A 19,826-nucleotide genomic window follows, 5' to 3' on the forward strand; every position below is an offset into this window, starting at 1 on the left:
AATTCATCGAAGACGAAACCATCATACGACGACGCTGACACGCCATACTACCTCCTGGGGGACGATGCTTTTGCCCTCAGAAAGTACCTCATGAAGCCATACTCCAGAAGAGGCCTTACAGAGGAAGAATTGGTGTTCAACTACAGGATATCCAGAGTCGTTGAGAATGCCTTTGGCATCTTGGCCAATAGCTGGCAATTCCTTCTATCTACATTGCAACCAGGACCAGACGTCGTGAGAAGTATGGTTGAAGCTGCTGTTGAAGTGGCGTCAGACGGCCAATATGCATGATTTGGCCAATGTGATGGGTTCCAACAGAGGCACTGTAGAGGCCAAGAAACAGCGAGAGTATCTGAAACTCTACTTCAACAGTGAAGTGAGACAAGTTGCTTAGCAACCATATGTCATCAGAGGTTCAAGTGTTATTGTGCCGAGATGGATTGACGCTATTCCCTTCATACGTAATATGCACTCTAGACTCTTGAAGCAGTATCACCTCACTCAGTGGACACTTTATGTATGCTATGTCATTGTAAATTATTGCGATATGAATTCGTGTTTTCTCCTTTACTCATTCTTGCATTAAAATGTTGTTAAAATGGTTCCTTTGTCATGTTTTTCTTACACGTTATGTCGGGTTTTGAAGCTTGTGACTTATGTGTTGATAGCTGGACATCATCACCATTCAGTGCCGGACAAAAGAATGTGAAAGCAATAAAAGAGAGTTTAATTTTGTATGTAATGTGTAATGTTGTTCACTTTCTTTTGTTCGACAGTATTGATGACAATACGGTTTGGATGTAGTTGGAAAAGTGTATGCTACAGACATCATCACAATTCAGTCCCGGACAAAAGGGTGTGAACACATTTAAGGGCTAAGAGATAATTTGATTTATACAACCAGACAAAAGCTTAGAATCACCATTGAAAATGTAATGAAACAGTTATAACAACTGCTCTATCAGCTCTATACATGAATCGGATCCACCAGACTTGTGTTTTCAAAGGCTGCCCTGAGTTAATGTTGAGATTAATGTAAACTCTGGGCTTCTTGCTAGGGGCAGTGGCGGCATCAGTTTCAACAACACCAGCAACATCTGATTCTGCATCAATGCCATGTGCATCAGGAGCAGGTTCTGGAGCTTGGGAGGGTTCTGGTGGGGGAGACCTCCCTCTCTTGGTACCCTTCTTCTTGGCTCTTGGCATAGTGACTTGCAGCAGAGATGTCTTGCAAATGAATGGCAGACAGTCAACCTCGCCAGTATTTATACCAGGAGCAATTATTCCGCAAGTGTTCAGTACTTCCCTATAGTCTTCCGCAAACGTTCATTGTGTTCCGCGACCATTCCGTAATCGTTCTGTGAACATTCCTCCATGTTCCTCGTTACGTCCGTAATTCTTCCGCGGTGTTCCATGTGTATTCCGTGCTATTCGTGTGTGAGCGAGAGTATTCCGTTTTCATCCGTGCGTGAACGCAATTAATCCGTGGCCGAATTACATCACACGGAAAGTGAAGGAAGGTTAGCGAAATACACGCGGAAGACTTGCGGTATGTGCGTTCATATAAGTAATGAATACAAACAACTTGCGGAAAGGCAGAATACCTACAGATTAACCTTTGACCCCGCGGAACACTGACGGAATTTTTTTCCGTGAACGTGCTATTGAACATGTTCAAAAGCACGTTTGCGAAACATTTTGGCCTGCCAGAACATGACGGAAGATGAGGAACACTTGCGTAATAACTGCCTTCCTTGGAGGAAAACCGCGGAAGATGGGGGAATATTTTCGGACAATTTGCGGATGGGACCATTTTTGCTTCCGCAATTATGCCGCGGTCCAGTGAAATGGGGGTATTACCGTTTTAACACTGAAATATCTATCCCCTGTGATGGAAAAGTACGCAATTGGAATATGATGACATGTGTCAACCTAGTCAGTGAGCCTGACCACCCGATCCCGTTAGTTGCCTCTTACGACAAGCATGGGTTACTGAAGACTAGGGGTGGGTATTGCAAGGAATTTCATATTGAGATAAATTGCGATGCAAAAGCATGTATTGCGATATGTATTGCAATATATTGAAAGAAGTTTTCTTAACAAAAAATACGTATAATCGAGTTAATGTTTGATTTATAAAGTAAAAACACAACAAAATCACAAAGCTTGATTAGGCGTTAATAAAAACTTTTTAATCATGACAAAATAAAAATGTAAATAATGTTTGGCACAAATGAAACAAGGAAAGGAACAATTTAAAAAAAACGCAAATATCCGAAGATTTCTGAGTGTTGCGAAGTTTTCTGAATGCATGTCAAAATACCGGTTTTCGATCAGCGTATCGCAATACGTATCGTTTCATGTCTGAACAGGTAAATACCGGTAAACCGGTTATATTGCGCAGCCCTACTGAAGACCTATTCCAGCCCGGGTCTCCAAGGGTAAAATTTGTACTGGAGATAACATGATCACTGATATTGTTAATGGCGGGCAAACAAGCTACAGTCAGTTCAGGACAAAGAGATAGACCTGAAATACAATACTATTTCATTTTATTTGACACATAACATCAACCCATTTTTAGACCATTTTTTCTGACAATGAAGGAAGTTTATTCTTCAAGTCGATAACATAAATCATGAAACTTAATCAAAGCATTTTTTTGTCCTTCGCGCAAATGATACAATTAACATATGTGGAAGTAACCACATATTATCGCAGCTAGATTGTCTGTTTTCTTTGAATGCAAACGAGTGGTGCTTACTGTAGACTGTTGCGATTGTCGTCAACATTAAGACGATTGTCAAGGGTCCATATCTCAGTTCCTCCATGGGTACTGGACCTGTAAAATATGAACATCAGAATTATGTCTGCGGTGATTTTATCATAGGTTAATTATGCTAAAGTGTATTCTCCTGGTAGGTGTGTGCGTGCGTGCGTGCGTGCGTGCGTGTGATGTTCGTGTGTACTGTGTGTGCTAACTAACTGTGTGAGAACTAACAGCAGGTGATTGGATGTCTCCCAACACTTACAGATGTTCATTCATGACCCTATCATTGGCGCTCAAGCATGCATCTCATCTTGTGCACTGTGACTGAGAATTAGGCCATTCCTCTATGTGTTTCTCTTCTCCAAACTCAGCCAGTGAGGACAGCGGGTGGAGGAAACATATATATGAGCATAAAAATGTTTCTTCACAAATTGTGTAATACATTTAATGAAATTTTAAACTTTAGATCACTAAGGAGATAAACGTACTGTGTTTGGAAATTAAATGAATGTTAGACCGAATTGATAGTCTCTAAATTTTATTTGAACCCGAACGCGAGCCAGTGTTTACATATTGCTAAAGGTTGAAATTGGAAGTGACATGATGGAGTATGAGTGGCAAATTTTGTGTTTCGCCTGACCGTTATCTTGCGAATTTCCCATTCTAAACGGAAACATATATACCATTTACCAGGTAGGTAAATGTTTACGAACGTTTTGCCGCACAAATAGGGATAGATAGGGATGTATGTTTACAAGGTTTTCTGATTTATATGTTAGATATTGTTTGTTTATGTTTGGGGCTGTGTATTGTAATTGAGTTTGAATATTTTTATAATAGAAGGTAATAATTATGATAGTGAGGTCCCCTACTAATTGTGGAGGAGAAATGGTATAATTGTATTTTTCGAGTTTTAATAAATGTTTCATCAGCATTTCCATCACGTCTGTTGTGTTGATATTAGTCATGTTGGTGGCCAAGCTGAAGTAGTGCGGCAGTGTTGTATACGTGCGCAGTGAAGCACCGTGAAATCAGACGCATTTTCAATCCATGCATGATGAATCGATTGCCTACGCATGTCGTCTCTCATACAGCCAGCAGGGTCGATACCTGCACTCGGGGCCACACTGATACCGTGTTTTTTGTCCCTTGGCTGCAACCGATATAATCATCACGTCTGAACATGTTCTGCTGTGTGTAATTACATAGCTTCTACTGCATGTAAAAACAGACATGAAGGGGACGTTTATGCAGCCCCATTAACTAAGCACTTTCACCATTTCGCCTTTTGGACCATTTTCCAAACAAAGTGTTCCGTTCTCCCCATGTACATCATGGCTGCTTTGTAGAAGTGCAGAGTTTCTACTGCGCATATACAAAACGGAATGAGGCGACGGTAACCATAACTGTACTGTCCCAATAACAGATCACCTTCAGTATTTCACCTCTTGATCCATTTACTAAAATGTCACCGTACTGATACAGTGAAACAGATCCCCAACTGTAATGTGGTCACAGTTTCATGTTTTGTATTCACTATGTTCCGTCATTACCAAGACATATATAATATGTATCCACTTTGAAGTGAAGTGGTGACGGGTGTCTAGTTTCAGGTAGCTAATGAATTATATACTCATCCCCCCACCCCACCCCTCCCCTCCCAAACCCCCTCACCAATTAAGAAAATTGAAGGGGGTGACAACCATCATTGGCATGAGTATATGATATTAGGCCATGTTGCATGATTTCGCATCCCATGTTAGGACTTCTTCTTTTCACCTGAGTCCTTTTCCGAACGAAGGTTTGCACAGATCGATAAAAGAGTTGTTTCGCACCATGAGAACCACTTCTCACACTGCCCGAACAGATCTATTGCGTTTAAACGTTAATGCCTCCTGTATAAACATAGATAAACTGAATTACGGGTACACTCGAACCTCCACATATTTCACAACTGATGTGATAAGATCATACTCACCTCTATGACACCGTGACACTCGTTTTATACAGTATATCCAAGGAAGAACATGTTGTCAGGGACGAATAATCAATCAATAACTCTGCTGCAAATTCCAGGAACGGCTCCCTGGCTTGCCATTTGCTCCAAATCAGCAGAGACCCATTTTCAATATGGATACAGTGTGGAACGGATGCGTGAGAGTATTACTCTCCTGTGTCTCAGGTAACAAACAAATGCACACGGGAATATATGTATTCACCAAAACGAAAGCATAGATGTTATTACTATATGGGATCTCAAATATCTGTCTACTGGTAATGGATAGTTATAATCTCGCCATTCCATCGATCAAGTGTGTACAAGTATTTCCCAAGATGCACGTACAGTTCTGATTAACCGTGACCAGGAACAGTGCCTATATAAAGCCGTATTGCATTTAGACAGTCATTGGCAATTTATAGTGTCACATGGTAGTGATATTCATTGTGTAGATATATTCCAAATGTATTGTATAACATTGTATTACTACACTTTGAAAAAGATATCGTAACACTCCCTATATTTCTTAGCGTCAATGTGTCACCTTTAATCATAACAAAGAAAGTTTCCCAAACCTCAGTTTAACTATCTGGAAAACAAAACCCTCAAGAAATAAGTAAACGAAAAGTCTAAACGCAAAAAGAACGAGAAACTGTAGTTTATTCAGAGAAATAAACATGGGAAAAGTTGTGTCATTTTGTAATGTTGGTTACGATGGTCGTATTATATGAACAAGTGAAGTCATTTTCAAGACTTTGGCATTCAGTCCTCAAGAAACTATGTAAATGTAAATATGCTAAGACAATTTCAATATCAGCTTGAACCTCCGCCAGCTGCAATAATATACTAGCACGTCAATATCAGGTTGAACCTCGGCCAGCTGCAATGATATACTAGCACAATGTCAATATCAGGTTGAACCTCGGCCAGCTGCAATAATATACTAGCACAATGTCAATATCAGGTTGAACCTCCGCCAACTCCAATAATATACTCGCACATTGTCAATATCAGGTTGAACCTCCGCCAGCTGCAAAAATATACTTGTGCAATGTCAATATCAGCTTGAACCTCCACCAGCTGCAATAATATACTAGCACAATGTCAATATCATGTTGAACCTCCAACAGCTGCAATAATATACTAGCACAAAGTCAATATCAGGTTGAACCTCCGCCAGCTGCAATAATATACTAGCACAATGTCAATATCAGCTTGAACCTCCAACAGCTGTAATAATATACTAGCACAATGTCAATATCAGGTTGAACCTCCACCAGCTGCAAAAATATACTTGTGCAATGTCAATATCAGCTTGAACCTCCACCAGCTGCAATAATATACTAGCACAATGTCAATATCATGTTGAACCTCCAACAGCTGCAATAATATACTAGCACAATGTCAATATCAGCTTGAACCTCCGCCAGCTGCAATAATATACTAGCACAATGTCAATATCAGGTTGAATTTCCGCCAGCTGCAATAATATACTAGCACAAAGTCAATATCAGGTTGAACCTCCGCCAGCTGCAATAATATACTAGCACAATGTCAATATCAGGTTGAACCTCCAACAGCTGTAATAATATACTAGCACAATGTCAATATCCGGTTGAACCTCGGCAAGCTGCAATAATATACTAGCACAATATCAATATCAGGTTGAACCTCGGCAAGCTGCAATAATATACTAGCACAATATCAATATCAGGTTGAACCTCCGCCAGCTGCAATAATATATTAGCACAATGTCAATATCAGCTTGAACCTCCAACAGCTGCAATAATATACTAGCACAATGTTAATATCAGCTTGAACCTCCTCCAGCTGCAATAATACACTAGCACAATGTCAGAATCAGCTTGAACCTCCGCCAGCTGCAATAGTATACTAGCACAATGTCAATATCAGCTTGAACCTCCGCCAGCTGCAATAATATACTAGCACAATGTCAATATCAGGTTGAACCTCCTCCAGCTGCAATAATATACTAGCACAATGTCAATATCCGGTTGAACCTCGGCAAGCTGCAATAATATACTAGCACAATGTCAATATCAGGTTGAACCTCCTCCTCCAGCTGCAATAATTTAATAGCACAATGTCAATATCAGCTTGAACCTCCGCCAGCTGCAATAATATACTAGTACAATGTCAATATCCGGTTGAACCTCGGCCAGCTGCAATAATATACTAGCACAATGTCAATATCAGGTTGAACCTCGGCTAGCTGCAATAATATACTAGTACAATGTCAATATCAGCTTAAACCTCGGCCAACTACAATAATATACTCGCACATTGTCAATATCAGGTTGAACCTCCACCAGCTGCAAAAATATACTTGCGCAATGTCAATATCAGCTTGAACCTCCACCAGCTGCAAAAATATACTAGCACAATGTCAATATCATGTTGAACCTCCAACAGCTGCAATAATATACTAGCACAATGTCAATATCAGCTTGAACCTCCGCCAGCTGCAATAATATACTAGCACAATGTCAATATCAGGTTGAATTTCCGCCAGCTGCAATAATATACTAGCACAATGTCAATATCATGTTGAACCTCCGCCAGCTGCAATAATATACTAGCACAATGTCAATATCAGCTTGAACCTCCAACAGCTGCAATAATATACTAGCACAATGTCAATATCCGGTTGAACCTCGGCAAGCTGCAATAATATACTAGCACAATGTCAATATCAGGTTGAACCTCCGCCAGCTGCAATAATATACTAGCACAATGTTAATATCAGCTTGAACCTCCAACAGCTGTAATAATATACTAGCACAATGTCAATATCCGGTTGAACCTCGGCAAGCTGCAATAATATACTAGCACAATATCAATATTAGCTTGAACCGCCAACAGCTGCAATAATATACTAGCACAATGTCAATATCAGGTTGAACCTCCACCAGCTGCAATAATACACTAGCACAATGTCGGTATCAGGTTGAACCTCGGCCAGCTGCAATAATATACTAGCACAATGTCAATATCAGGTTGAACCTCCGCCAGCTGTAATAATATACTAGCACAATGTCGGTATCAGGTTGAACCTCGGCCAGCTGCAATAATATACCAGCACAATGTCAATATCAGGTTGAACCTCCGCCAGCTGCAATAATATACTAGCACAATGTCAATATCAGCTTGAACCTCCTCCAGCTGCAATAATGTCAATATCAGCTTGAACCTCGGCAAGCTGCAATAATATACTAGCACAATGTCAATATCAGGTTGAACCTCCTCCAGCTGCAATAATATACTTGCACAATGTCAATATCAGGTAAAACCTCCTCTAGCTGCAATAATATAATAGTTCAAAGTCAATATCAGCTTGAACCTCCGCCAGCTGCAATAATATACTAGCACAATGTCAATATCAGGTTGAACCTCCGCCAGCTGCAATAATATACTAGCGCAATGTCAATATCAGGTTGAACCTCCGCCAGCTGCAATAATATCCCTGAACCTGATCCTCATTGATCCTCTATTGTGTTGAATTTTACGTTGAAGTATAGCGTTTCATTCTTGATTAAGCGCTTGTTCACATGCATGAAGATGGTCTGCTGGTGGATCTCTCTGCCGTTTTCTGCGACTCATAATCCTCTTAATATGTTCTATTGGATTGAGATCTGGGGTCGCCAAGGGAGAGTTGTGACTGCCTCTTGCCGTAATATATCACGGCACGTGCACGATGTGGCCTAGCACTCTTCTAGCTCCAAGATATTCCGTTGTGCACGTGCATTGTTCCTGCGGCGCCCAACACAGGCTCGGCGATCAGTCAAGAATGAAAGAAATCGGCTCTTGTCTGAACAGTTGACCCTTCCTTATGTATGGTGGCTGATTAGGGCCATCGCTTTCTCGCCTTAAAATTCGGAGGCGAGAGAGCGAGAAAGCGATATCACGAGACGAGAAAGCGATATCACGAGACGAGAAAGCGATATCACGAGACGAGAAAGCGATGGCCCTAATCACCATACTTATGACTAGTAACGTCGAGCTTCACACCATGTTAGCTACTTTGTGCTCTGGGTATTAAACCGGACGCCTGCATCCATATCTGGCCGATTTAGGCGATTTTGCACCGTTCTGTTTGACAAACGACGATGTTGAAGTCAGTCTGTTTTTAACACGCCACTTGAAAAGAACAGATGAACTCTTGTGATTCTAAGTTTGGCTGCATCCTCACTGGGAGCTGTAAATCGTTGTCGATCTCAACGTCATTAGTTTGCTGATGATTTTGGCCAGTCGGCTGATAGTCGATGGATGGCAACAAACATCTCTTGCAATATCCCCCAATGGCGTGCAAGCATCTTGCAGTTTGCGGTTATCAGTTGAGGAGGCCCAATATTTGCTGATCAACAACAAAATCAATTGATTTTCAAACTTATCGTGCTTTAAGAAGAAGGCTTTACGAAACTTGATATTGGCTTCATGGCGGGTACACGTATTGTACATGATGCTCGCCTTTGCATATCTAAAATCAATGTATGATGGTTAAATCGTTCGCTCGTCACGCTGAAGACCCGGGTTCGTTTGCCCACATGGGTACAATGAGTGAAGCCCTTTTCTGGTGTCCCCCGCAGTGATATTGCTGGAATGTTGCTAAAAGCGGCGTAAAACCAAAGTCGCTCGCTCGCAATATACTCATGGAAACGAATAAGGTAACACATGAAAGAACAAGTCTTCCTTTATTCTTTCCAAGGTTTCTTCACAAGAGATGTATTGCACTGCAAGCGATTATCTGAAAATAAATAAAGGAACACTTGTACTTTCACGTGTTTCCATATTCGTTTCTATGAAAATGACGTAAGACCACATTGAAGATTTTTTTTTGCGTTGGCGGTGAAGCCCCTGACACAACATCCCCCCCCCCCCCCGGAAAAAATATAAAAATATATTATATAAAAAGAAATTTCTCTATCCCCCCATGATATGTTATCTTTAAATTTGTACTGACACTCTATTAAGGCAGCCTTTATGATGCCTTTGCATTGATGTGTCAACTTACAATGCAAGTGTTAATTGCATCAGATATGCTGGTTTCCAGCAAGGTTATTTTACGGACCGATTCTTGGTTACAAATTGATCAAATTGAACGTTACATTTAGACTTGACAATTACTGTTTGAACATTGAGCTATCGTATCACAAGCTCAATGAATTTGACCACTAAACATGTCTCAGGTTCATTAAATTATTCATTGTAACTAAAAAATGAGTTATTTTCTTTGGATTTTCTGGTCTGGTTACATCCATGTTTGGCTGGTAAGTTACCAACCCCGATGTCTGGTTGGAGTTTTGGCTTATTTCATGATAGGGGGTTTATTAGTATCCATACCTTTCGTTATGTCAACTAAAGTGACAGTTCCTCTGTTACGTCAATTACCATTTTGACGGACACTGGCGCTCTTCAAACTCTTTTGGATGGTATTCTGCCACCTCTCTAAGGAAGTCCATTCTGAGGTTGGCTTGAGGGTTATGGGACTCACTATAGTGCACTTCTCTGTTTTATTAATTTGAAGACTGACCTAGGTGTCTAAGTTGGTCAAGGTGGGGGTTATATAAGCATACTTGCTCATTGAGAGTGATTTGTTAGGGCGGCAATATTTGTCTGATCCTGTCATGAGCCTAGCTTTTCTGAAAGTACTGAAAATATTGAGAGAGAAATTCCAGTTATTGATCCTTCTTGTGTTGCTACTTAAGCTAAGTAAACATTCTAAGAATATTCTAATTCCAGATTACAATTTGGCTATTGAGGACGCATTCCTGGACAGGGAGCAGCAGGGTGAAAACCCAGGGTTCACAGTTTTTGCCAATAGGGCACTCTCTTCATAAGAAGCTGACATGGTCACAGTTTGCTGTTATTTCAAGGATAGCATGAGGAAATAGCATTTTGGTGCCTTGCCTAAAACTATAGTCTGTTTTCAGTGAAAAAGTACCGCTGAATTTCACTTTAACCAAAAATGTAAATCGAATACAGTGAAATTAAGATTGCGAATCCTCATAATTCTACCTTGCCAATTTAAAAATTAAATGTTAGATTTTCATTCAACTTAAGAAAAAAGTTGTTTAACAAACGATCATTGTTCCAAATCGCTCATATTGGTTTGTATTACAAGGGGGTAAGCTCAGTAGTTGGAACAGTGAAACAAATGCACGTGCGGTACGTGATGAGCGTTAACTTAGACCAACCCTCCTTGTTCTAGGTGTTTCATTTAATGTGCATAGCCCCTTGTAATACAAACCAATAATACCGATATGAAACTATGATCATTGTTAAACAACTTTTATTTTAAGTTGAATAAAAATCTGAGATTTAAATTTTGAAACGGCAATGTAAAATTATGAGGATTCGCAATCTTAATTTCTCTTTATTTGATTTACATTTTTTACGTTTTCAACGCAAACAGACTATACATCAGCCAACCAGTACATACTTACCTTTATGTGTCCTTCCATGAGCTTTCCAGGTGCTGTTTCTTTATGGAAAATTATGACTCGGATCCCTATTAAGGCTTTGGTGAAGTTGGCACCCATGAAGGGCCACCTCCTCTTGGTTGGTGCTGGGTAACGCTAACCGCCCTTCAACCCCCCGTTGTGGAGCCGGGGGGATATTTGGTCCACCAACCCGTTTGCCGTGGGCCGTGTCGGTGGAGGACGGGAGGCTGGTGGTTGAGGGCACTGGTTTCAGGAACAGTGTTCCTTTGCCCAACACACCACTTCGCCCCTGACTTCACCTAGACGGGTGGTTGAATGTGCCCGGTTCAACCAATCGGCTGGTCATGCGAAGCCCTGTGCATGGTAAATATTTTGAACAAATTTTGATATATTCCAAATTATACTGTATAGTCTTGGCGATAAATGTTTGTTGAAAACATAATTAGTGAATAGTTACTTTGCCTAGAGTCCTATGCCAGAAGGCGGTGGCTCATGGGCCAATCCGGTAGGATTTATCTTTTCAAGATTTTTCCTGCTTGAGTATACCCTCCTAGTATCCTTGGTGTCGTCTGTTGGAGATCCACAGACATGAGACATCGTCCTTGTTGACACTCCATGGTGGGTGGGGAGCTAGGAGGGTGAATCGTATATATTTCAACCATGGCACCCCCACTTAAAAAACGTACACACGAATCTGACGACTCGTCGTCTTCAGAAGATGAAGTCAAAACAACTGTCACCAACCCTGATAATTGGCCTCGATTCCTGGTAATGTGTGCACCTGATGGTGGCCCTCTCAAGTTAAATCCCTTTGCCGTATCAAAGGGCATAGAGGGTTTGGCTGGAGAAGTGAAAGAAATCAAAAAGTTGCGATCTGGTTCCTTGCTGACTGAATGCAGGAAAGAAATCCAATCTAAGATTCTCCGAAAAAACACGGTATTAGCTAATGTTCCTGTGGAGGTGTCCCCTCACAGGACATTAAATCATAGCAAAGGCATCGTCCGTGATATTGGACGTTGCCTTTCAGACATGAGTGAACATGACATTGTCACAGAACTACATTCTCAAGGCGTTACTCATGTCAAACGCTTCACTGCTAAAAGGAACAATGAACTATTCCAAACAAATACCTATCTCTTCACATTTTGTTTGCCGGTGCACCCACAATCACTAAAAGCAGGTTATTGCAGGTTAAAGGTTGATACTTTTATCCCCAATCCATTAAGATGTTATTCTTGCCAGAAATATGGTCACGGCTCCAAGTCTTGCAACAATCCAGCAGCATGCCAACGATGTGCTGGAGCATGCGAAGACAGTAGCCTGTGACAAAACACCCGTTTGTGTCAACTGTTCTGGTTGCCATCCCTCTTCTTCCAAGGAATGTCCTTCCTGGAAGTTACAGTCAAAAATATCGCGAGTGAAACATGAGCGAAACGTGTCATTTTTCGAAGCAAAACAGATTGTTCTGTCAGAAGAACAATCAGGTCCGACTTATGCTACCACTGTTTCTGCTTCGGTTCAGGCCTCTAAATCCAAACATGTTTCATGTGCTTCAGTAGGTTGTCAAACGGACTATACCTGGGCTAGAACATCGGCTCCTACCTTGCTCTCTGCTGAAACTCAAGCGAGACCTGCAAAGGTGTCTTCCAGTGCACAAACAATTTCTTCACAAACATTCAGTCAGGCAAGTTCATCTACTGAGAAAGATACATCTACATCTCAGAAACAACCATCTAAATCATCAGACACAAATGCGAAAGCAACTGTGAAAAGCAAATCCAAACCAAACTATGAAAACAAAAGGAATCAAAGTACCAGAGCCCCGAAGGGGTCAAATAACCAGGTCCAACTTTTTAACAAGTTTGGATCTCTTGAGGACATGGATGTGTCCGACCATACCCATGGTAGGACACATAGCTTGTCACCGTCAAGGAAGGTGAGGGGTAGATCTCCTGTCCATCCGCCACAGAAATAATGTCTTCACCCATAATACAATGGAACTGTAGAGGACTCCGGAATAATTTAAACGATTTACAGTTATTAAACCAAGATTTTAAACCGTCAGCGTTCTGCATCCAAGAAACCTACCTGAAAGAGACAAACTTAAGCCTGAACTTTTTAATGATATTCCTGATGCCATAAAATGTTTTTCAGATGAACTAAATAATATAGCTGACGAGTGTATCCCAAAGTCCTCTGCAATTCCTCATGTACGAAAACCATGGTTTACCAATGATTGCAAACAGGCTAGGAAGGCACGGAAGAAAGCCGAGCACTATTTCCGTCGCCATCCTATGGTCCCCATTTTGGACAAATATAAAATTTTAAACGCCAAAGCACGACGTACTTTCCAGCAAAGTAAACGCCTATCTTGGCGAAATTATATATCAAAAATTAATTCTTGCACACCTATATCCAAGGTGTGGAATATGATCCAGAAGATCAAGAGTAAGGGCTCTAAGTCTAGCATTCACAATCTCAAAGATGGGAACGAATTACTTACGAATAAATCTGATATTGCTAATAAACTTGGTGAGACGTTGGCTAAGCATTCTTCCTCATCTAATTATGTACCTGAATTCCAAAAATATCAAAAACAGCAAGAAAAGACATCTCTTAATTTCAATTCAGATAATGGGGAAGACTACAATGAAACCTTTTCGATACATGAGCTACATACTGCTCTTGATCAGGATCATGATACTGCTTCAGGGGCTGATAACATACCTTATCAACTCCTGAAGCACTTACCTGAATCATGTTTAGAGACGCTCTTACACATTTTTGATGACATTTGGACATCTGGACATTTTCCTTCCTCGTGGCGTGATGCTATTATTGTTCCCATACCTAAACCTGGACGGGATCATACAGATCCCTCTAATTATAGACCAATTTCACTCACTAGCTGCGTTTGCAAAAGCATGGAACGCATGATCAACAATCGACTTGTTTGGTACCAATAACCTCATAACTAATATACAATGTGGTTTCCGTAAAAACCGTTGTACCATCGATCATTTAGTGCGTTTAGAATCTTTTGTAAAGAATGCCATAATTAATAAACAACATGCAGAATCGATCTTTTTTTATTTAGAAAAAGCATATGACACTACATGGAAACATGGTATTTTAAGAGATTTACACGATTTTGGATTGAGAGGCCGTTTGCCTCAATCTATATCCAAGTTTTTAGCTGACAGGCAATTTCAAGTCCGCGTGGGTTCTACCCTGTCTGACCATTATAATCAGGATCAGGGTGTCCCACAAGGCAGTATTTTGTCTGTCACACTTTTTAGCATCAAGATCAACAGTTTATCTAAGGTTTTAAATGATTCAATTGATGGTTCACTTTTTGTGGATGATTTTAATATTTCTTGTCATGGTAAGAATATGCATACTATTGAACGGCAACTGCAGCTGTGTTTAAATAAAATACATAAATGGTGTCTTGAAAACGGTTTTAAATTTTCCAAGTCTAAAACTAATTGTATACACTTTTGCAGAAAATACAAGCCACATAAAGACCCAGAGCTATTTTTAAATGGTACTCCCATTAAGGTTGTAAAGGAGGCCAAGTTCTTGGGTCTAATTTTCGATTCTCATTTAACTTTCTTGCCACATATAAAATCACTTAAAGCTAAATGCCTGAAGGCTCTTGATTTGCTAAAAGTTTCAAATTCAAAGTGGGGAAGGGATTAAACTACCCTCCTTCACTTATACAGATCATTGGTGCGATCTAAACTTTATTATTGCTCCATCGTCTATGGTGGAGCCTGCAAAAGCAACTTAAAACTACTTGATTCTGTCCACCACCAAGGATTAAGACTTTGTCTTGGGTCTTTTCGAACTTCTCCTGTTGACAGTCTATGTGTTGAGGCCGATGAGCCATCTCTTACACAACGCCGTATAAAATTGTCCTTGCAGTATATAACAAAACTTTATTTTCACGAATCTAACCCTGCCTTCAACTGTGTTTTCAATCCTCTTTATGAGGATTTGTATAACAAAAAGACTTCTCTTGTTCCGCCTCTTGGGCACAGAATTAAACCATTTCTTTCTGCTGCCGGAATTGAGCTGGAGAATATATCTCCTTCTCGTCTTCTTTCTTCTCCTCCATGGCAATTAGTGAGGCCAGACGTTGACTTAACATTAACCACATTCAAAAAATCCGAAACTAATGATTTACAGTATAAACAAGAATTGAGTCAATTAAGAAATATATATAATACATATAAATCCTTATTTAAAGATGGATCCAAGGATGGTGGCGCGGTGGCTTGTGCCACTGTCATTGGGTCCAAAACAATATCTTCTCGACTACCAAATAACAGCTCTATTTTCACAGCAGAAGCTAACGCCATATTAACAGCTCTTAAATATATAAATAAACACCGTAAATATAAACAATACATCATCTTTTCTTTTTCTCTTTCGTGCCTTCAGGCTATTAAAAATATTTCTTGTAAACCTCCACTTTAATTAGACATTATAGAATTGTATAATGAGCTTGCTACTGGCCAATGCGACATTGTCTTTTGTTGGTTACCCAGCCACGTTGGCATTTCAGGGAATACAATGGCCGATCTTGCTGCTAAGGCAGCACTCAACAAATCTGTGACACCACTTCTTATTCCATACTCTGATTACAAAGCTTGCATTAGAACTTACATCCGTGATCTGATGCAGAAGAAGTGGGACACCAAAGTAGGTATTAATAAACTACATGACATAAAACCTTATATTGGTTACACTCACTTGGGTTGTCAGTCCAGATTTGAAGAGGTCATTATGCGACGATGTCGCATTGGCCATACCAGATATACTCATGAATATTTATTGAAAGGCGAAGATCCTCCGTTTTGTATCCCTTGTGATGAAAGGATCACAGTCAAGCATGTCTTGCTTGACTGCATTGAATATTCCATCACAAGGGATATCTATTTCAAATCCAAAACTGTGAAGGGTCTTTTTAATAATGTTAGTTCTCATTTAATTATTGCATTTAAAAAAAAAATAGATTTGTTGACTGATTTGTAAGTAGCTAAATATTTTATTGTTGGTAGTGTATATTAGTAACTGAGATTGTTAGTGGCTGTACCCTCAAAGGGGGTTGACGTAGCGTAAAATGATTGTCCTCCTGAGGGGGTACGTAAGTCCCAAAACTTTCAAAGTTAATTTAAGTGTACCAGGTTTTTAATCGTAGAATATATGTGCTTTTAATTTATGGCTAGATTTCTCTTCTGTCGCCAATGGCTGAAGGGATGGTGTAAATCCAACTAGGGTCCATGCAGGTAGCAAAAGTAATGTAAGTCCCCATGGTTCCTAGTATGGTGATCGACCTTCAGTTGTTGGCGATCTATAGCCCGTTTTTATATTGTATTGTCTTCATAAATAAAATCGTTTTACATGTTCATGCTAGTTTTAGAATCCATCTGTGATACTCTAGTTATTTTACAGTCCTTCGATGACTGATTATTTGGCAACTATAATTTATTGTTTATATAAAACACTTCTCGTCACTATATGGCTGAAATATTGCCGATGTGACGTTAAATATTAACTCACTCACTCACTCACTTTGGTGAAGTTCTTCACTGTGTTTGGCCAAGACTATTCAGACAGATCGGACAGTCTATGCATCAGCTAGATACAACTCAGGTTACATCAAGTGCTTATCATCCTGGATCTCCTGGAGCTTTAGAAAGATACATTCTGACTCTTAAGAATATGATAAGCTCTTATTGTTTTGAAACTGAGGAGGACTGAGATAAAGGCATCCATATAATCTGTTGTTCTTCGCTGTGAGTGAGAACCCGTGAAGGGCCGGGTTAGAATGAACCTTCAGGCTCGCTGACTTGGTTGACACATGTCGGTTCCCAATTGCGCAGATCGATGTCCATACTGTTGATCACTGGATTGTCTGATTCAGACACGATTATTTACAGACGGCCGACATATAGCTGGAATATTGCCGCGTAAAACTCACTCACTACCACTACTGCCGCCATGTAGCTGGAATATTGCTGAGTGCGGCGTAAAACTGAAATCACTCACTCACTCAAAGAGTGATGTTTCAGTCCTTATAACCTTTTTGGCCATAGGGGTGGTGGGGTAGCGTAGTGGTTAAAGTGTTCGTTCGTCACGCCGAAGACCCGGGTTCGATTCCCCACATGGGTACAATATGTGAAGCCTATTTCTGGTGTCCCCCGCCGTGATATAGCTGGAATATTGCTAAAAGCGGCGTAAAACTGAACTCACTCACTCACTTTTTGGCCCTACTTTTTGTGGGCATATAATGCAACTGAAAGAATCAATATATTTTCCCACTGCCGTTCCTAAGATAATGTATCTGATTTTGATGTATGTGATTGTTCTTTCTAAAGTTTGATGACATTGCTGACTAGGCTAACCCTAAGCTACGTAGTTCTGAAATTTCAACTAACTTATGTTTGTCAAACGACTAATTCAAGAGCTGGCTCATATGTTTCATTTGTGTACATATTTAGTACACAGCCTCCGTGGTGTAGTGGTTAGAGCGTCCGCCCGGAGAGCGTGCATTATACCAAAAAGACTAACTTATGTTTGTCAAACCACTTAATTCAAGAGCTGGCTCATATGTTTCATTTGTGTACATATTTAGTTGACCGCTCCCGCGGTGTAGTGGCTGGAGCGGAAGGTCGCGGGTTCGATCCCCGACCGTGTCATACCAAAAGACGTTAAAATATGGTACTTGTTGGTCCCTGCCTGGCACTCGACATTAATGGGTACAACAAGCACTGGTCGGCTCGGAGTCAGTATAATGTGTCTGAGTGGGGTATTCATGCGGCATTGTATCTCAGTGGGCTAGCACTATAAAACCAGCTTAAGTCTGGGCTAGTACAAGCAGCCGCACATACACATACATATGCATGCTCGTCGTCATATTAGCGAAATATTCTCAAGCACGACGTAAAACCCAATTTCACCTCACATATTTAGTATGTGATGATAAAGATGTAGGTGACGCTGTCCCCGTGAAACAATATCCTGGACACATGAATCCAATCAAGCGCAAAGCCTTGAAGAATGAGGTTCACTACATGCTTGATATGACACTGTCCCCTGAAACGATATCCATAACAGATGAATCCAATCAAGCCCGAAGCCTTGAAGAAGGAGGTTCACTACATGCTTGATATGACACTGTCCCCGTGAAACAATATCCATGACAGATGAATCCAATCAAGCGCAAAGCCTTGAAGAAGGAGGTTCACTACATGCTTGATATGACACTGTCCCCGTGAAACAATATCCATAACAGATGAATCCAATCAAGTGCGAAGCCTTAAAGAAGGAGGTTTACTACATGCTTGATATGACACTGCCCCCATGAAACAATATCCATGACAGATGAATCCAATCAAGCGCGAAGCCTTGAAGAAGGAGGTTCACTACATTCTTGATATGACACTGCCCCCGTGAAACAATATCATAACAGATGAATCACAATCAAGCGTGCAGAAACCTTGCAAAAGGAGGAGGTTCACTACATGCTTGATATGACACTGTCCCCGTGAAACAATATCCATAACAGATGAATCAAATCAAGCGCAAAACCTTGAAGGAGGAGGTTCACTACATGCTTGATATGACACTGTCCCCGTGAAACAATATCCATAACAGATGAATCCAATCAAGCGTGAAGCCTTGAAGAAGGAGGTTCACTACATGCTTGACATGACACTGTCCCCGTGAAACAATATCCATAACAGATGAATCCAATCAAGCACGAAGCCTTGAAGAAGGAGGTTCACTACATGCTTGATATGACACTAATAGACAAAGCCAAAGTGCCCGGAGTTCAAAATGTATTCTTGTGAATACGAAACGCTTGAGCCTTGTTTCTAAAAATGACTTTACCTAAAAGCAACAATTTATTTACCAGTTTCCCCAAACTAACATAACTGGCTGAGTTTGGTTTTACGCCGCTTTTAGCAATATTCCAGCAACATCACGGCGGGGGACACCAGAAATAGGCTTCACACAATGTACCCATGTGGGGATTCGAACCCGGGTCTCTGGCGTGACGAGCCAACGCTTTAACCACTAGGCTACCCCACCGCCCTAAACTAAAAGGAATCTTAAAGGAAAAGATCTGTTTTTTTAATCTCATGGTGGCCACAACAGATACTGAAGACAGCGCCCAACAGGGAACATACGCCTTCCCTAATTGAAGTGTTTATATCTAATACATGTTAACTGCCATTTAATCATTTTACTTGGTCTGGGATCATATCCGTTTTCCTACTTCCAAGTTGTCTTTCATAAAACCTTTTCAAAGTTCTACTAATGCCTTGAGTTGAGTAACCTTGATCAAGCAACTACAGAGCAAGAATCGTATGCTGCTCATTTAGGTACTGGTGACAACTGCATGGTTGCTTGGTCGAATGTTATTAAATGTGGACATCAAAGAATGGATGTGCAGGAACAATGTGCATAAAGTGAAAGTTGACTGTCCTTTAGGTAGCCCTCTTGTCACAGCAGAGAGTGTTGTGCCATTATGAACGGTTACATGGAAGAGATTGGGTCTCTTGGTTTAGATCTGGTGGGTAAA

General features: G+C 40.6%; 1 protein-coding gene across 3 annotated transcripts in view; it reads right to left on the minus strand.

Moving 5' to 3' along the window:
• LOC124255897 overlaps positions 1-19,826 on the minus strand; it is a 102,305-nt gene that overhangs the window by 50,634 nt on the left and 31,845 nt on the right. For all 3 annotated transcript variants that reach the window (XM_046689844.1, XM_046689843.1, XM_046689845.1), the window contains exon 4: positions 2,765-2,842. In XM_046689844.1, the coding sequence (XP_046545800.1) occupies positions 2,765-2,842 (78 nt within the window). The remainder of the gene's footprint in view (positions 1-2,764; positions 2,843-19,826) is intronic.

This window comes from Haliotis rubra, unplaced genomic scaffold (genome assembly GCF_003918875.1).
Source record: "Haliotis rubra isolate DU_JTF1 unplaced genomic scaffold, ASM391887v1 Scf611, whole genome shotgun sequence".
Lineage (NCBI taxonomy): Eukaryota > Metazoa > Mollusca > Gastropoda > Lepetellida > Haliotidae > Haliotis > Haliotis rubra.